At 35.3% G+C, this 16,892-nt stretch overlaps 1 protein-coding gene across 4 annotated transcripts in view; it reads left to right on the top strand.

Annotated features, from left to right (window-relative positions):
* The first annotated feature begins 1,229 nt into the window (after window positions 1–1,229).
* The window catches only part of LOC124720127 (zinc finger protein 99-like), a 258,728-nt gene continuing 243,065 nt past the window's right edge, over window positions 1,230–16,892 (top strand). For 3 of the 4 annotated variants that reach the window (XR_007006073.1, XM_047245423.1, XM_047245425.1), the window contains exons 1-2: window positions 1,230–1,287; window positions 3,209–3,298. Coding sequence is in view for 2 of the 4 variants with exons in the window: in XM_047245423.1 (XP_047101379.1) it covers window positions 3,227–3,298 (72 nt within the window). In the remaining 2 variants the exon portion in view is untranslated. Of the gene's footprint in view, window positions 1,288–3,208; window positions 3,299–16,892 lie in introns of those variants that run through there. The other variant, XM_047245424.1, reaches the window with a different exon arrangement.

Raw genomic sequence — 16,892 nt, forward strand, 5'->3', positions numbered from 1 at the left:
TCCATGAAGCCACCCAGGCTCCGCATTTTCTCCTCTACTTTTATGAACTGCCGTTCTACATTCCACCCGCGTTCGGCAGTGACTTGTGAAAAAGCTGCATGCGTTAGTTCCAGTACGTTTGACAGATTAACAATTTTGTTATTTCTCGCGATAGATCCCTTAACTTGACTCCAGATCATTTCTGTTGGGTTCATATTGTAAAGGTACAATGACAAATGTAAAAATGCAGCATTTATGTGGTTTGCTCAATGCCGTAAAAATGATTCTTTTTCATGTTTCTACACTTATCATTCTGGTTCGTGTGAGACTACATCTGTAGTATAAAACAATGGACATACTCCAAATAAAGAGTATTTAGTTTTTCATTTTTGTCCTAAAAGATTAAATTGTTATGTTTTCTTCATTGAAGCAAACCTTATTAACAATCTTTCATAATATATCGATAATTAAGACTCTATATTTGAAATGAAAATAGGTATTTCGCATGCAGTATGTAATCAGAAACAAGAAGGCGTGTATTATTCATAAGAAATGATGATGAGTTCTAGTAAGGGATGTAGGTATTTGGTACTGAACGAAAAAACTGAATAACAAAGCCGAGCCTTGCACCAGAATATCAATCTACTACGCTACTGATTCTGCTATACGTCCTTAGTGTAGCTACACGTCAACTGTACCAAATACAGTCCCTCGGAAAAATTCTTCTGTAAATGTATGAAGAACATTAAAAGCAACCTATATCTCTGCACTTTTAACCGTATGCCACACACTTGTTTCTCTACGGAGCAGGAAGCATCGTCAGCCATTTTCATACTGCCTATTAACAACGCGACAGTCAGAGCACAACAGTACAGAGTCTATGACTGTAGACGATTTTTGAAATAAAAACTACATAGCTAAAGCGTAACTGAGAAAAACGTTGATGGCTATTAATCATTAGATTATCTTAAAAGTTTCATTTAACGTAACTTAGTAATAAGATATGTAATACATAATTAGAACCTACTTACAATAGCGTAACACCACCAGTGTGCGTGTGCTAAGTCTTCTGACCAGTAATCGCATTTGTGTTCCTTTGCATCAGGTTTATTCTTATTATGAACAGAATACAGTAGTGTGTTCACTAAAACACCGGGGATAGGACTTGCAGCATTTACTTGCGCAACCAAATGGCCAGTTGACACATGATAGATGTCTCTCCGACCACCAGTTATGTGAACCTCCTTGGCAATAGACAAACAGTTGCCATCTTGAATACTACGTACGTGCATATATTGGATCCTTCAGGTAAAGTAATAAATAAGCGACAAGTGATTACAAACATCAAAGAAGGAAAGGTAGTAATTTATTTTGAAATAAAATTACTACCATAAATTCGTTACTGTTATAATTCCATAGGACTCAAGAAGTAACTTGTAAATACGTTGTCATTATGCTATCGTAACTGTTAATGACTGTATTGTAATAATTTGAAGTAACTTTGGTGGTACACTTGCAAGCGATTTTATTCCGTATCTGAACGGTTGTGGATGGATAACAGTTTGCGCATTTAATGATGAGCCGGGACATCGTGTGAATTTTGTATGTAATTGTTTTAGGTTATGTTTGTATAAACAAAACATTCTTCTCGATAAGGCTGTGAGTTTTTGAGTTGTAACAGAGAAGTAGATAATTTTTCTATCAGTATTTTGATGTGCATCACGTACGTATACCGCACATCAAATATGAAAAATACCGAGTCGACGAGTATGTAGGTCTATAGCGTTTTTCGAAGTATTTGGTAATTCGGCTGCATCCGATAAAATCTACATGTAACTTCCTGAAGTTCGTGAGAACAATAGTATATATAGTTTTTGCATTAGTTTCTCTTATCTCTAGTGAAGGTGGAAATCATTCTTCAATACTTCATGCTCTACATGAGAAGGCGCAAAATGTTCACAAAGCAGTATATTAGTGTCGTTATATTGAATAGCCCCCTCTGATATAATAATGCTCGTAAAGATACAAGAAGAGTATTTGCTGTGTTCAGGAGCTTTGTGCCTCCGTATTGTAGCGTCTGAAACACTCTTCTTGAATACTTCAGACTCAAGTTTCCACAGTCAGTTCAGATAATGTTCTTGTGGGAATGATAGCAAATGTCGTAAAAATATTTTATCTTTTGTTTGGTGCTGCTATTTAGAATGTGCGTGATGTAAATTAGTTTCATTAAGTACAGTGGAAAGGCTTTATGGAAGATGTATAAAATGTCATTAGACGAGGAATAGCTACTACTTAGATGTCATTTTCACTCGTAGCGTTGCACACCATGAGAACGTTCATCGTGCACATGCAGTTACAAGGAAGCCATTTCAATAAATTAGTTTTGTAGGAGAAAATTAACCAATTTGAAAATTTGGTTGTAATTAAAATTCATTTGTTCCGCAGTACAGTGTGTGGACTACAGTGAATAGGTAGAGATTTCATCCTGGCAGGATCGTTCAGAGACTGCTGAACATGCTGTGAGGGTAGACTTTCATTCTGTGGCTAACCTGCAAGTAAATAATGGAATAAACGAAGTACCTGTACTTAATGACATCTCAGTTCAGAGATTACGTATTAAAGTGGTCCACATATGATTTGGAAGTGCAGATTCTATTTTTTGCTTATCTACATTACTAAAAACAGGATTATAAACCTGTTAGATGTAGCATACATAAAGATATTTTTGAAATAGGTCTACAATCATTTCCGTAACAGAAGTTTGCAAGCTCATTTAAACTAATAATTATTTGTAAAATTTACATTGACTATCCTAAATCGTTTTGTATGAAAAATTTACTTTGCATATATTAGTTGTTTTGCTTGACTACATTGCTGAAGTTAAGATACATGTGGAGAACTGAATATACATCTCCCATAATTATCTCAGTATGATAGTATACCATTGACACAAAGAAAATTCAGCAAGCAATAACATATGTTTCTGCTGCATGTGATCATGATGTCATTTTGTGATAATGTATTAGCTGACTCTTCATAACCCAAGAATTGTAAATCAGTTCTTGTCATAGCACTCTGTGGCATTCGGGCATTGTTAAATTTATTTCCTATGTATTGGTGCATGTGCTATGGCTAGTCTTGGAACTAAGAAATTCTGCCTTTTAGTTGTATCTTTTAGTGACAGTGCGTATTGAATATAATCATATGTGTACTGTTCCTTGGTTGTCAGGGCCTTAGAACTGCAGCGATGGATTACAACAACATTATTTGGATAAAAGCAGAGGTAACAGACGAGATATCAACTGAGGCAGACTCTGCAGTAAGTGGTTTCCTTGTATGTCTTACCATTGTTTAGTTTCAGTGTGCACTATTCTGTGGAATTAGCACAATTTAGCCGTATGGCTGGAAGTATGGATAACACAGTGTAATAAATAATCCAGATTTTTTTTATACATAACAATGGGGGAAGTCTGTGCCTGAAATGTGTGTTGAACCTCTTGTTGAGTATAGGAAAGAGTCCAGATTAAATGTTAAATGAATTTAGAGAAATTCTGTATGAACTAGTCATTGGCTTTGGTAGTGAATTTGCTTAGAACTAAGTGTCTTCTGATCTGATTCTTTTTATCATCAGTATTCTGACTGGGTTGATGCAGCCTGCTGCAGCGGGTCAGGTTTCGAAATTTGTGCGTAAGGTTTGTTCACTCTCGCACATTGTACTGTGCACTACAAAAATTCCACATACCTCAGTACGGCGTCTGATCACCAGCCCGTTTCTCTCCATACGTCAATACTGTTCAGACGGTGTTAAAAGCAGCATTGAAGAAAAGCATCGTCAATATTTACGTTTGCAAATTCCACGTAAACCCTGGTAGCAAACTATCCTGTAATATCTTATAACAATTTTCTGGTGGAGGGCAATTTCTGCATCTCTTTAGAAAAATGTAAAAATTCTGCAACAATTTCTTTTATTTCTTTAGGTTCAAAATAAAACTTGCCATCAGCCCTTATTTAATTAACGAATAATATCACTGTCCTCGGCTCACAGTTCAGACTACCCAGTACACACACAAGGCAGCCAGGAATGTACTTAGGTCCAACCCGAATTATCACGCGATTTACAGTCATTACTCTGCTACAATATACGAGTTTCACATTTGCTCCTTTTTCAGTGGATATCTAATAAAGAAATTGCTCACCAAATATTCCATAAATGAGTATGAAACATGCCATGTGGAATTTTAAAAAGGCCAGAAGTTCACACACGGTCATTTTTCCAACAAAATAATCCAAAAACTTCCAAACTTCACAAAACTGTCCGTAAATGCAACTGCTATTATGGCCACACAACCTGGATGTAAGAAGCCATTTATTTCTTCATTTTGCACATAGTAAAAATGGAAGCATTCAACATGACCTGCACATCCGATAGCTGACTAGCGACTCCTCTGGATACTGCTTCTACCACAGCATCTCTCTCTAGCGGTGCGCAGGAACTGCTTAACTGTTATTGGCCAATCATTTTGGCTGGCCAGTCAGAAGAGTTGTTTGAGATTATTCTCACGCCAATCGTTATTCACAGATGCATTTACGTCATTCCAACATGCAAATACTAATATAAGAATAATATAATAATAAGAATATATCAGAATAAGAATACAATATAAGAATAAGAATAAATACTAATATAAGACTTAACAAAACCAAACGAAAAGGAAATTAATCTTGGAATAAATTTAGAATATGATTTTACTTTCAACTGTTGTTATGGCTGCCTCCTTACAAAAGCAAGTACACTTAGACATACGTCATCAGCAAAGTGGGCACAAACATCTTTCCCATGCTATGATTATGTAAGGCATTACATAAATTTAATCTTTAAATTTAACGTATGTCCCACATACACACTCTCATTTACTCCTACAATATTAAACACAAATAATAAATTTGTCATTTTTATATTACAAAAATGTAAAGTAGTTAAGTTTTTTAATATGAAAATCCAAATAAATTGACCTGACATTTTGTGAATTCCAGTAATGATTTCAAATGAAACTAAAAGACAAGCTGTTATTATTCCTAACTGAGTCTTAAGTGTTGGTTTGGCGTGTTTTATGTAATTCCCACTAACTCCAAAACTATAGCAGATAGAAAGCTGAGAGTTTACACACTCTTCTTTTTAATGACAAAGGGCAGTATATTGACTTTTAACTAAATTGAATAGTATTTAATATAGTTTATTTAGATTCTTAGGGGCTTGAGTATTCTGTCGCACTAACACAGGTTGCGCTTCCCACGGCTGGGCTAGTGACAGGTGTGAGTGAGTCACACTAAGATATCAGTGGCTGTATATTGCCACTGCCAACATTTCCAAAGCTACGAGCCTGTACTTCAAGTTAGCTTACTGTAATAAAATGCTACTGCGTACTGGCTCATGATGTTACACACCCCCACGAGAACCTAAAATTTCTCTTGAGTATATTTTACGGTTCTTATTGCCATAAATTTTGTTTAAGAATGATTTTGATAGCTACACTGACACAGCCAAATGAAAATTGTTCTTACTAAAATCTATGTTGAACTGAAGTCTTTCTCAAATAAACAAAATATCTAAGATTACATTAGAACATTATATACGGTTACATGAATAGTCAATGGCTAAGGGTTGATGGCATACAGTAAATTCTTATACAAAAAATTTTCAATTCTTTTCTCTCAAAATCCCATGCTACAACATTCTCTCTCAATTTAAATTTACAAAATATTCATATAAGGGAATTTTTACATAAGTTCTTGAAACAACAACCTCTTTTCTAATCAAACTTTTACGTTTTCCACATATTTAATAAGAAACAATAATTCTATTTCATCCCTTAAGTAGCGTCCAAAAACTTTACTTAAATATAATTCCGGCGCTACGTATGGTGTCCTTTCCTAAACTTTACACGGCAATGTGGGGGTCGTCTCTAAACTTAAAACTGTTATGACAACAACTTGGGGGTTTCAACTCCTTTCACGGACGAAGCCAGTGGGTACAGATCACAAACACTTACACCTGGATCACATAAGGGCTTGTCACTGGGATACAGCATCTGGCTTTGGATACAGCATCTGGCTTTGTCTCAACATCGGGTTCTCTCTCAGTACCATATCCAGTTCTGTCACCTTTTTCATACCTGCAATATACAGTACATCTAAGCGTCCATCCTTGGTGTTTACATTCTAACCTAACATACACATTTATTCCTAATAAATAATATTTCTCAAAGCTTGACTCTCAGATTCAAAAGTAAACATTTCTTCAAAGAATTATTTCAAAATTTGTTTCCAAACTTTACTGTAGTAGCATTTTCATATTAATCCTCTCATTAAAAAGTGAATTAACTGTTTCTAAAATTTTAACAGTACCCAACATCAGTACTACTACTGAAATCTTCTTTTCAAAGTATGTTTTAATCATTAAGCAAGTTATTGCCATAAATATTGCTGATTAAAAAGTCCAGAAATATTTTTCTCTAGGAATTTTCCTTCAGCAAAAATTTGTCTTCTGCATTTACTAATTAAACTCCACGGCTTCACCCAAATGAGCTATTATATGTAAAGAAAAAATACATCATTAAATATACTGAAAAATTATTTCTGCCACCATCTGCGGCTCTGAAAAACAACATAATACATTATATAAAGAATACAAATTTATTGAACACTGAAAATCATTCATGCCACCTTCTACAGTTCTGCAACATCTCCTACATATATTATATAAAAAAGAAAACAATTTTAGAAAATTACTGAATGTCACTCAATCCATATTCAGTAGCTCTGAAGCACATCTCACACACATTATACACAGAGAATACAAAACTAATGAAAAGTCCTTATAAAATTACTGAAAATTGTTCCTACCAGCTTCTGTGGCTCCTGAAATTTTTTCTCACATACGCCTATATACAGAGAACATAAATTTCCTTATAGAAAAATACTGGAACTAACTCATGCCAACTTTTGTGGCTCTGCAAATACACCTTCTACACTAGCCAACTACTGTGGCTCTTCATTATCTCGTATACAATTTTATTTACTTCTTTAGTAGGCAGTTCTCTCTTGCCTTGAATACATTCCTTACAGCAATTTCTTTCCAGGTTATAGACTTCGGAAAATTAATCACATTACTGTATTGCCTTTCAGTTCACTTTCATTCCTCTCTCTTTCTGGGTAGTATTTTAGTTTCTTACTGGAACCACTAGGTTTACCTCACTCGCTACTAAGATAGGGAAGAAGGAAAGATGATACCAAAAGTTCTGAATATTGAAGAGTGAGGTTGACAACACAAAACGAAAAGGAAATAATATTGCCAACAACTCGGGATGCCTTGTGTTTGTCAAACACCTGACAATGCAAAGAATGTCTCCACTGAGCCTTCTTAGTTACTGCTGTTTAATTGCTGCTCCATTAAGTATCTTTTCAGGTCCAGTATATGTTTGACTCCCAACCACTTGATTGGTTTTATATCAACATAGTGACTTTCTCCTGTCCCAGAATGATCTACTTCTTTCCCTTCTACATTATCATCTATGTCTTCACTGTTTACTATGGCCTTGCAATAACATATAGGCAGTTCTTTGACAATAGATCCTTTTTCTCCAACAAAAAGAATGGATACAATTTTCCCTGTATATTTTTGCCACCTCAATTTTTCCATAGTCTAACCTTCCTTTGTATTTATGTAAGAAATCAGCCCCTACAAACGTTTCAATGCTGAGTCCATTAATAAAAAATTCTGTTCAATCTGGACGCCACCTACAGTAATGGGCATCATTAACTCTTGTTTTACTACCTTTTTGCTTCCACCAGTGGCTGCTATTATTTTTAACCCACTTACTGGCATAATAGTTACTTCTTTGGTTTCAGGAAGACCATTTACAAATTCCTGTGACACTGCACACACCTCGGAACCACTGTCTATTGAACACTCAACTTTTTCATTAAAAACTATTACCTCAATTATAGGTTGTCCAACATATTCTCTTCTGATTACAGACTCAGGCTCCTATACTAAATTGTGCACTATTTCATCTGTCAAACCCTACCATTTTGTGGAAAGTACACTTAACTGGATCCCCTTTTACTTCATTAATAGTGGCAGCTTTTACTATCCTGTCCATTATAGATAAATCGAAACATCTCTCTAACTTTTCACCCTCTGTACTCACTCTTGTTTGTGCAACCCTGTCCAAGGTATTGCCAGAGTTATTTAAATCATCTCATTCTTCCTCTTCCGACTCTTCTTCCTCACTCTTGGAAACTACTTGATTCAACCTATTCACAACCTCCTCTTGTATCTCCATAGTGTTCATTCCACCGTCTGTAGGTAGCCTCTCGTTTGTTTCTCAGTGCTAATTCACCCTCACCTCCTGATCTGTATCTTCACTTTCTGTATTTAGTTCCTTCTTAATATGGTTCCTGCGATCTTTATTTGAGCTATCCCTTTTACGAAAAACTACTGAATTTACTGAATAACCAATTTGTTTTGCAATGTCATTCTCCTCTAGCCTTCTATTTTCTATTATGCTACTCCTATGCTGTTTAGTAGGTGCCTTCTTTACAAAAGGCATTGCTAGTGGGTTTAATCTGTATGGTTCCAGTCTGCAAATCATTACAGATTGCTAACAGTTTTCCTCCTGTGTGACGTCATTGCCTCTGACATTTCTGTCACCTATCGGGCTGTGCCTACCCATTACATCATCATACCAGCTGACGGCAATCGAAATGTTGTACTCTGCCACTGAATTTATTTCCAGTAGAGCCACCTCTCCCCCGATATCTGCCTCTATAACTGTTCACACGCTGTACGCCTATTCTGTTTACATTAACTTCGGCTCTGTTGTCATTTGGTCTAGTGGGAGGCCTAAAATTTCTCCTAGTATTTTCTTCCTCTTTCCAAATAATGCACAAACCGGTCAGTGTCATCTCTGGGTGCAGAAATTATCTTATTTCGCCAATACAATGGCAATTTATTTTCAATCCCCTTGATAATTTGCTCTGTTTCTACTTTGGCATTCAAATAGGACAAAGTTGTAACCCAGTTCTATACACATCTTCTTATGCTCTCTCTCTTGGGATCATATTTTTCCCCTGACCAGAATTTATTTAAAATCTCCATTTGCTTTCTCTTTCCCCAATACTTATTGAAAAAAAGCCTGTTTGAACTCCAATAAGCGGTCATATTTATCGGAGGTCAAGTTTCCCCAAATTCTTTTCTCCCATCAAATTTGAAGTAATAAATCCAATCTTCTGCTTATCACACCATACTTTTGGCAAAACCTCATCAAAATCATTCCAGAATCCTTTATGGTTAACATTTTTACTGGGATCAAATTTCAAAAATTACCAATGATGTAAATATGCAATTTCAGATGACTCCACAACACCATTAGATACCACACAACCATTACTGCTTTACTTTGGTTAGTCTGTTTCCAGGGTTACACAATTGCTCATTCGCACTCGTACTGAATTGCTGGTGTTAGTTTCTATGTTAGTAATACTACTGGTAGCTTACATACCAAACTTTGCACACACATCTTTTCCTTCTTTGATTTTATCTGCTAATACAATGTGAGTCTCCTCGCAGTGCTTTTCTACATTATGGACCTTATCATTAACTTTGTTTAATTCTGAATGTAACTGTTGCTTTGACTGTTGGTTGTCCTCAGCAACTTGCTCAATCTGTTTAGTTAGTTCACTTTTCAGTGCCACAATGGCAGTATTACATTCTTTTCTGACATGATTGTCACTTTTAACATTGTTACTGAACAAAGTCTGGTCATTTGTCCAAGAATCTCACAAATTCAAAATTTTGTCCTCCATTTTAGCTTCCATTTCTATTGTCAAGTTAGTAAACCCCTGATCAACTTCAGTATGTATCTCATTTATTTCAGAACGTAAAGAAGTTTTTATACCTGAACCCATTTTATTCATTTTGGTATCCATATCACTACCTAATTTATTCATTTTAGTATCAGTGTCATTACCCATTTTATTAATTTTGGTGTTGATATCAGCATTTAATGAAGATTTTATATCTGAACCCATCTCCTTCATATGTTTGAGAATATTTGCAAACTGGTTCCTGTTTCATTTCTTTAACAGGAACAGGTATATATTTAACATTGGATTCCTCCACACTCAATTCATTATCTACATCATAATTAGATACCCAGATAAAGCACCGTCCTCTGTTTGTGATATATCAAAACTGAAATTATCTATCATTGAATCATCTTCATAATTTGCATTACCTAAATCGATCTTCAGTTTCTCATCTACCATTTTCTGATTGTTTTCAGCCATTCTGCAAAGTTTCTTGGTAAACACACACACACACACACACACACACACACACACACACACACAACTTTAGGTAGAACACTACTTATCTTTGCCCTGGGCCAGTTGACTGCATGGCGAGATGAAACTGTGGGTCTGCCCACCAAGCTCTGCCTAGGTTGAACCAGAATACAGCCCACCTCTTCCACCACGGCTACCAACCGCTCCAGATGCTGGTCCACTGCAGTAGAAACACCGTCTCTTGTAGTTCACCAGTCGCCTACATAGTCTGCCACCTCGTTCCACTTGCTGCCGTTTCTAGATGAAAGTTCATTTCACTCGCACCTCTTGTCCTACTACAGTTCCTTTACATACCCGTGTGAACACTTCACAGGCTGACTTGACACTGCTGCTTGTATAAACTTCCTACACTTCCAAACTTTATCATTGTTTTTCCCGGCCGATAAAGCACCAGTTGCAGCGGGGTGGCTTTAGAAATTTGTACACTGTCTCTCATTGCCCTGTGCAGTACAAAAGTTCCACCTACCTAAGTACAGCATCTAATCACCAGCCTGTTTCTCTGCATATGTCAATACTGTTCAGATGGCATTAAAAGCAGTGTTAAAAAAAACTATAAGTGTGGTTTTTTTGCAAAATTCATCAAAGAATCTCTCTTACTTATGATGAAAAGTGTACCTATAGCAACAAATGCAGCCAATAGTAAGTGAAAAAAATGATTATAGTTCACGAGTAAAAAATTTTTATTTTGTTATGTTTTTGAACTTCCACTTGTATGGGTGTGAACCCTGAATCCTTCCTGGCCATGTTGACTAAGTTTTATGGATTTATTTGTAAAAGTATAGACAGTGGAAATTAAAATGTTCTGTGGTGCCTCTCCTGCTCAAAGTCAGCCTGTTTGACATTTTACCCCCCTTAAGGCAAATGTAAGTGATGTAAATAATGAGTGCCTCCATAAGAATTCTAAGAATAATTAGAGACAACTTCTGATAATTCTGATTAAAGTGAAAACACATTTCTTTGGCACTTAGCATCAGAGTAAGAAAGTGAATTTAAAATTATTTTCAGTGAATAGTAAGAATATGAAGTTCAGTTGTGGGCAATAATGATAGAACATCCTTTACAGTAGTCATTCCATATCAAATCAACACACCTATTTTACTTCACCCTCTTAGATTTTGCTGAAAGTTGGTATTCTTGTAGTGGGCACTGAGACGAAGAAAAATACCAAATTTCAATTATTTATCTCAAACTATTCCTGAAGTATGGCTGTCTAAACTTTTCAAAAACCAGCCAAAAATGTGTGAACGGACTTTTTTTAAATTGTCCTAGGAGGTGCCCTAACTGAGCTAGAGAACTGGGAAAGGTGTCATTTTGCATGCTCTTTCCAGGGATATACAAAAAAACATAGCTTCTAATTAATAACCTTTTTCAAAATACTAATTAATATTTTGATTTAATTTTAATTTTTTTTTACAAAAAGTACATAATTGAAAATTTTTAAAATATTTCCATAACTACTTCATACTATTGTAAATCACATGGCAAAATATAAATCTCGGATGATGATAGGTTCATTGTTAAAAAAAATTATTCTGGACTCTTGTTTTTCACTAATGGCCCTAGTTTGACCAAATTGACCTTTAACAAACAGGAATTTCTTTAAAATATACTGAAGGGAAAGAAAAAAAAGTATTAATAATATCAAAACATCACCTTATTAAACCAAAACTAATCAGCATACTTTATAACAGTATATTAACCGATATAACAAAAACAAGAAATTGAACATTCTACAAACTGAAATAAAGTATGAATAAGTACAAGTATTTACATAATAGTTCTGGTCCATGATGATTGAAATGGAACTATTAAACAAATTAAATATGTAATGCTTGTTTTTGAGTAACAGGTATCTGTACATAGCTAAATTTAACACAATAGGTACTAACAATAATTTTGAAACAACTTTCTATACAATATACATTAATACTAACCTGAGACAAAAATTAAGTTTTGAGTTGAAAGCAGTTTCCCAGTAAATTGCCTTGGAACTTCACATATTTCATTTTAATAAAGCTGCCTGGGTTTGGTTTACATCACTTTCATTAAGAATGTATGTTCTCCCTGTCAGAGTAAATGGATTCACTTTTGTGAGAACATCCACAACTGACACCCACAGGACATCTGCATGTGCAGGATAAGAGAATGACTTAGCTAGTCCACATGGTTGAAGAAAAGTTATTTTCACTTCATCAGGTTCTTCGTTTTTTTCTAAAATGTACCCAAGCCACCAGTTTCTGCCATGTACAGTGATGACATAGCCTGATACGTCATGTAACTTCAGTTTGTCTGGTGATGTAGTTACTTCCCTGTCCCAACTCTGCATATCACCTGAGAAGTATTTGACTATTAATTTTGATGTAGTGTTGGGAATGAAAGCGTGAAATTGCTGTGTTCCTTTGATTGTCAATGCCTCTTCAAGTCGGCTTTTTAAGAATATTTCTGAAGCAGCATAGTCTTCTTGAGTGGAACATGCAAAATCAACATTTGTGATATTATCTACTGCCCACTCAAACAGATTTCGTGCGGTTTGGATCTGATTTTGGTATGGCCTTTGCAAATTTGCACGAGCTGCCAGTCTTTACTGAACCCCCTACTCCATCGCAAGGCCCTTTCCCATGTGCTGTGGCTGAAAAGTGACACTCAACTTTTATGTTGAAGTCTTCCTCATAAAGGCAAAGGTTCAGGAAGTTTTTCTTATTTTTATACTGAGCGGCAGAACCGTCAGAATAATAGTATATCTTTTTTTGGAATCTTTTGAAATTTGTTAGATATGAAATTAGCTTCTTTTGAAATGTGTAAACCACAGTTGTATTGTGCTCCAGGCAATCAGAAACAATGACAAAGCTCATATGCTCAATTTTGTCTTCCTGTTTGTAATATATAACAAAAGGATGAATAGTAATGTGTTGTTGTCTTGTCCAGTGGAAACTCTGAGCTTCATCTTGTAGAACTATACTACAATTTTCTGAAAAATCACATATGACAACAAATTCATTTTCCATAAGGTTTTCTCTTGTGGAGTTAAGGAATGTTCGTTGTTGCTTGGCAATGAAGTCATGCCGAATCAAAGTCGACATCTTACTACAAAATAAATCTATGAATTCTTCAGAAGTTTTCTGAACAATTTCCAGATTACATCGGTCAACTGGCATCCACTGTCGGAACTGAACTTGTTCAATTAAGTTTTCATGAAAAGCGTCTTTTAAAATTTTATGTATGACAATTTCTCCTGGGCAGTATTCACAGTTTGCCATGTTGCAATCAACTGATGATGGGTTGCAAAGCATTTTTGCAATGTACTACTTATAATTGTTTAAGCTGCTTTTTGTTACTGTTTTTAGTTTGCCATTTTTCTGTCATTTATTTTATGTTTTGGTGAGTTGTGCACACACAGACAGTGTGTGTGCCATTCCGGCCAGCTAATACACAATGTTTTGGTTTCAACTCAGCAAATTTAGGGAAACCTATTTTTATGTTACGAAACTTGTCTTTAAAATGCTTGTAAGCTTCTTTAAGGTTACACAAAATAAGTCTTTGATATTTTTGTTTTATTTCCACTTGTTTCTGTAATTGTCACACAATCTTTAATACCTGGCATTGCCCTGCTAACTTCATTATTTTCATAAAATGAATGTACAGTATTGACAGTTTCTGTTGGTAAACACTTCCCTGGTTTTGGGTTTGGTTTTGGGTTTGGACCTTCCATGAATCCTTTCTCTTTCAAAATTTTTTTGGACTGCCGAACAATGTAATTAGGAGCATTAAATTCCCTCATTATTTTCAAGTAAACTTGTAAGAATCATTAGTTTTTTTTTTTGCTCTACTTATAGAATTTTTAAAGTTTCTTTTAAGATTTTCAAGAACGGATTCATCTGACGAAGTAGTTTCAGGAGCAACAAAAAGTTTAAGTGCCATTGATGAGATTTTCTTTACTTTTGATTTGGCGTAATGCCTAGATGTTAGTTTTCTCTTGTCAACTGGGGACTCACCTAGTTCTTAAAGTGTTGTGTTAAATGTTTTAACAGCTACTGAAGTTGGAGTGAAGTCAGGGTCTTGGTCTCGGATGATTATCTCTGATCCAGAAGATTCTTCTTCAACACTTTCATCACTGATGGGCTCTGGTGTATTTTTCAATTTGGTTACATCTCTCCTACATTTATGACAAATCTTGGCACCACTTGGTATTTGAGGAAATAATTTGGGCATCCATGTTGTGACATTTCTCGGTTTTTTCCTGTCTCTAATAAAATGATTTGACTTCTTCAATGGATTACAACACTGCACTCTTACAACACTGCACTTTTTACTTGGTTCCATATTTATACAAAAACCACTTATAAACTGTCCTTCAATGTATAGATTTACTTGAAAATGAACTATTAAATATAATAGATACAGACTGGTCAACACAGAGGTAACAATTGATTTTCACTAAAACCACAGTACACAATAATGCTGTAGGCACACAAAGCCTTAGAAGTTAATAATGCAGACTACATCATCTCAACAATGGCTCCAGTCTCTGAATTACTGTGCAGACATCAAGCCCTATGTATACGGTCCTCTACTGATGTACTACCTTAAAGGTAAGTTTGGTCAAACTAGGGCTGTTAGTGAAAAACAAGAGTCCGGAATAATTTTTTTTACAATGAACCCATCATCATCCCACATTTATATTTTGCCATGTGATTTACAACACTATGAAGTAGTTTTGGAAATATTTTGAAAATTTTCAATTATGTACTTTTTGTAAAAAAATTAAATCAAAATATTGATTACCATTTTGAAAAAGGTTATTAATTAGAAGCTATATTTTGTTGTCTATCACTGGAAAGAGCATGAAAAATGCTGCAAAATGACACCTTTCCCAGTTCTTTAGCTCAATTAGGGCAGCTCCTAGGGCAGTTTAAAAAAAGACTGTTCACACATTTTTGGCCAATTTGTGAAAAGTTTACATGACCATATTTCAGGAATGGTTTGAGGTAAAAATTGAAATTTGGTATTTTTCTTAGTTTCAGCACCAAGTATACCAACTTTCAGCAAAATCTATCAGGGTGAGGTAAAATTTTTATTGAAAGTGTGTTGATTTGACATGGAATGACTCAGTAGCGAACACTCAGCTTGAGTAGACAAGTGGCCACAGAAGTGCAGTATTTAAATATCAAATTTTAAATGTCAGATATCAAGTCATGTTTATTGGCCAAGATAGAAACTCTCTCTTGATGACTCTGTGGTTATGTGTTGGACTTTGCATTCAAACATTTTAGGGAACATTTCTGAGTCAGTTGTTGTATTTTCTTTTTTTCCATTTCTCTCTCTTCTGATATGTGTGAAATGCTGAGTTGCATCTCTGTTTGGAATACATCTTAAAGTGTAGGTCCTCAAACATCTGGATGAATAATTCTGTTCATAGATATGAGGAAGGCAAGGGTATACCACCTCTAAAAGGACCATGCCTGGTAAATCACAGGCTGGTGAAACCAATTTTGTATGTATAATGGATAGTAAGTTATAATAAAGCAGTGGAAACTCCAGGATGGAATAGTGACAGTATTATGAAATGCAAGTTGCTACTCACCATATAGCACAGATTCTGAGTCACAAATAGGCTCAACAAAAAGGCTGCCAGTGTTGTTTGACAGTCTTTTTGTTGTGGCTCAGCATCTCTGCTATATGAATAGTTAGGTTGATGAAATGAATAAGACCTCCCCCCTCAACCCCAACCCCCCCCCCCCACACACCTCTCTCTCTCTCTCTCTCTCTCTCTCTCTCTCTCTCTCTCTCTCTCTCTCTCTCTCTCTCTCTCTCTCTTTTCCAAGCAGAGAAAACCCCGACCCCGCTGGGAATAGAACCCCAGGTTCCTGTGATTGTGAAGCAGTGGTGCAGATCACGAGACTACAAGCTACTGACAAAGACAACTTTAATGTCATACTTTTTCTGTTATTGTAATTATGTAAAACCTTGTTTCTTTGAAACTATAGTGGATTATTTGTTACCAACTTCATGATTGAATAAACATACTGTGAACCGGTAGTCAAAATTTCCAACTCCTTTAATTGATGTGTATAAGATGATCATGGGGGGAAAACAGCATATTATTCTTACAGCATTCTTTTGAGCAAAGAGGATTTTCTTTCTTAAAGATGAGTTACTGCAGAAAGTTATTTCATATGACATTCCCCAATGAAAATAAGCCGAATGTGTTAACTTACTGATTTCTCTCGCCCCAAGATTTGTAATGATTCAAAGCACAAATGTGGTTAAACTGACTTGTTATATAAGTTAAAAAATTCGTAAATTTTGCGTTTCAAAATCTCATCAGTATGAACATGTAAAATTTTTGGAATTTCCACCCTAATTATTATTTCCCTACTGTGTGTTTGTCATTGGTTTAGTACCTCTAGATGTAAGAATCAGACCACTTTATATATGTTTGTTTTGAGAACAATTCTAGCATCACCTACACAAAGAATTGATTCTGCATGTTGTATATGAGATGGAAT

Source organism: Schistocerca piceifrons, chromosome 11, assembly GCF_021461385.2.
Source record: "Schistocerca piceifrons isolate TAMUIC-IGC-003096 chromosome 11, iqSchPice1.1, whole genome shotgun sequence".
NCBI classification, from domain to species: domain Eukaryota; kingdom Metazoa; phylum Arthropoda; class Insecta; order Orthoptera; family Acrididae; genus Schistocerca; species Schistocerca piceifrons.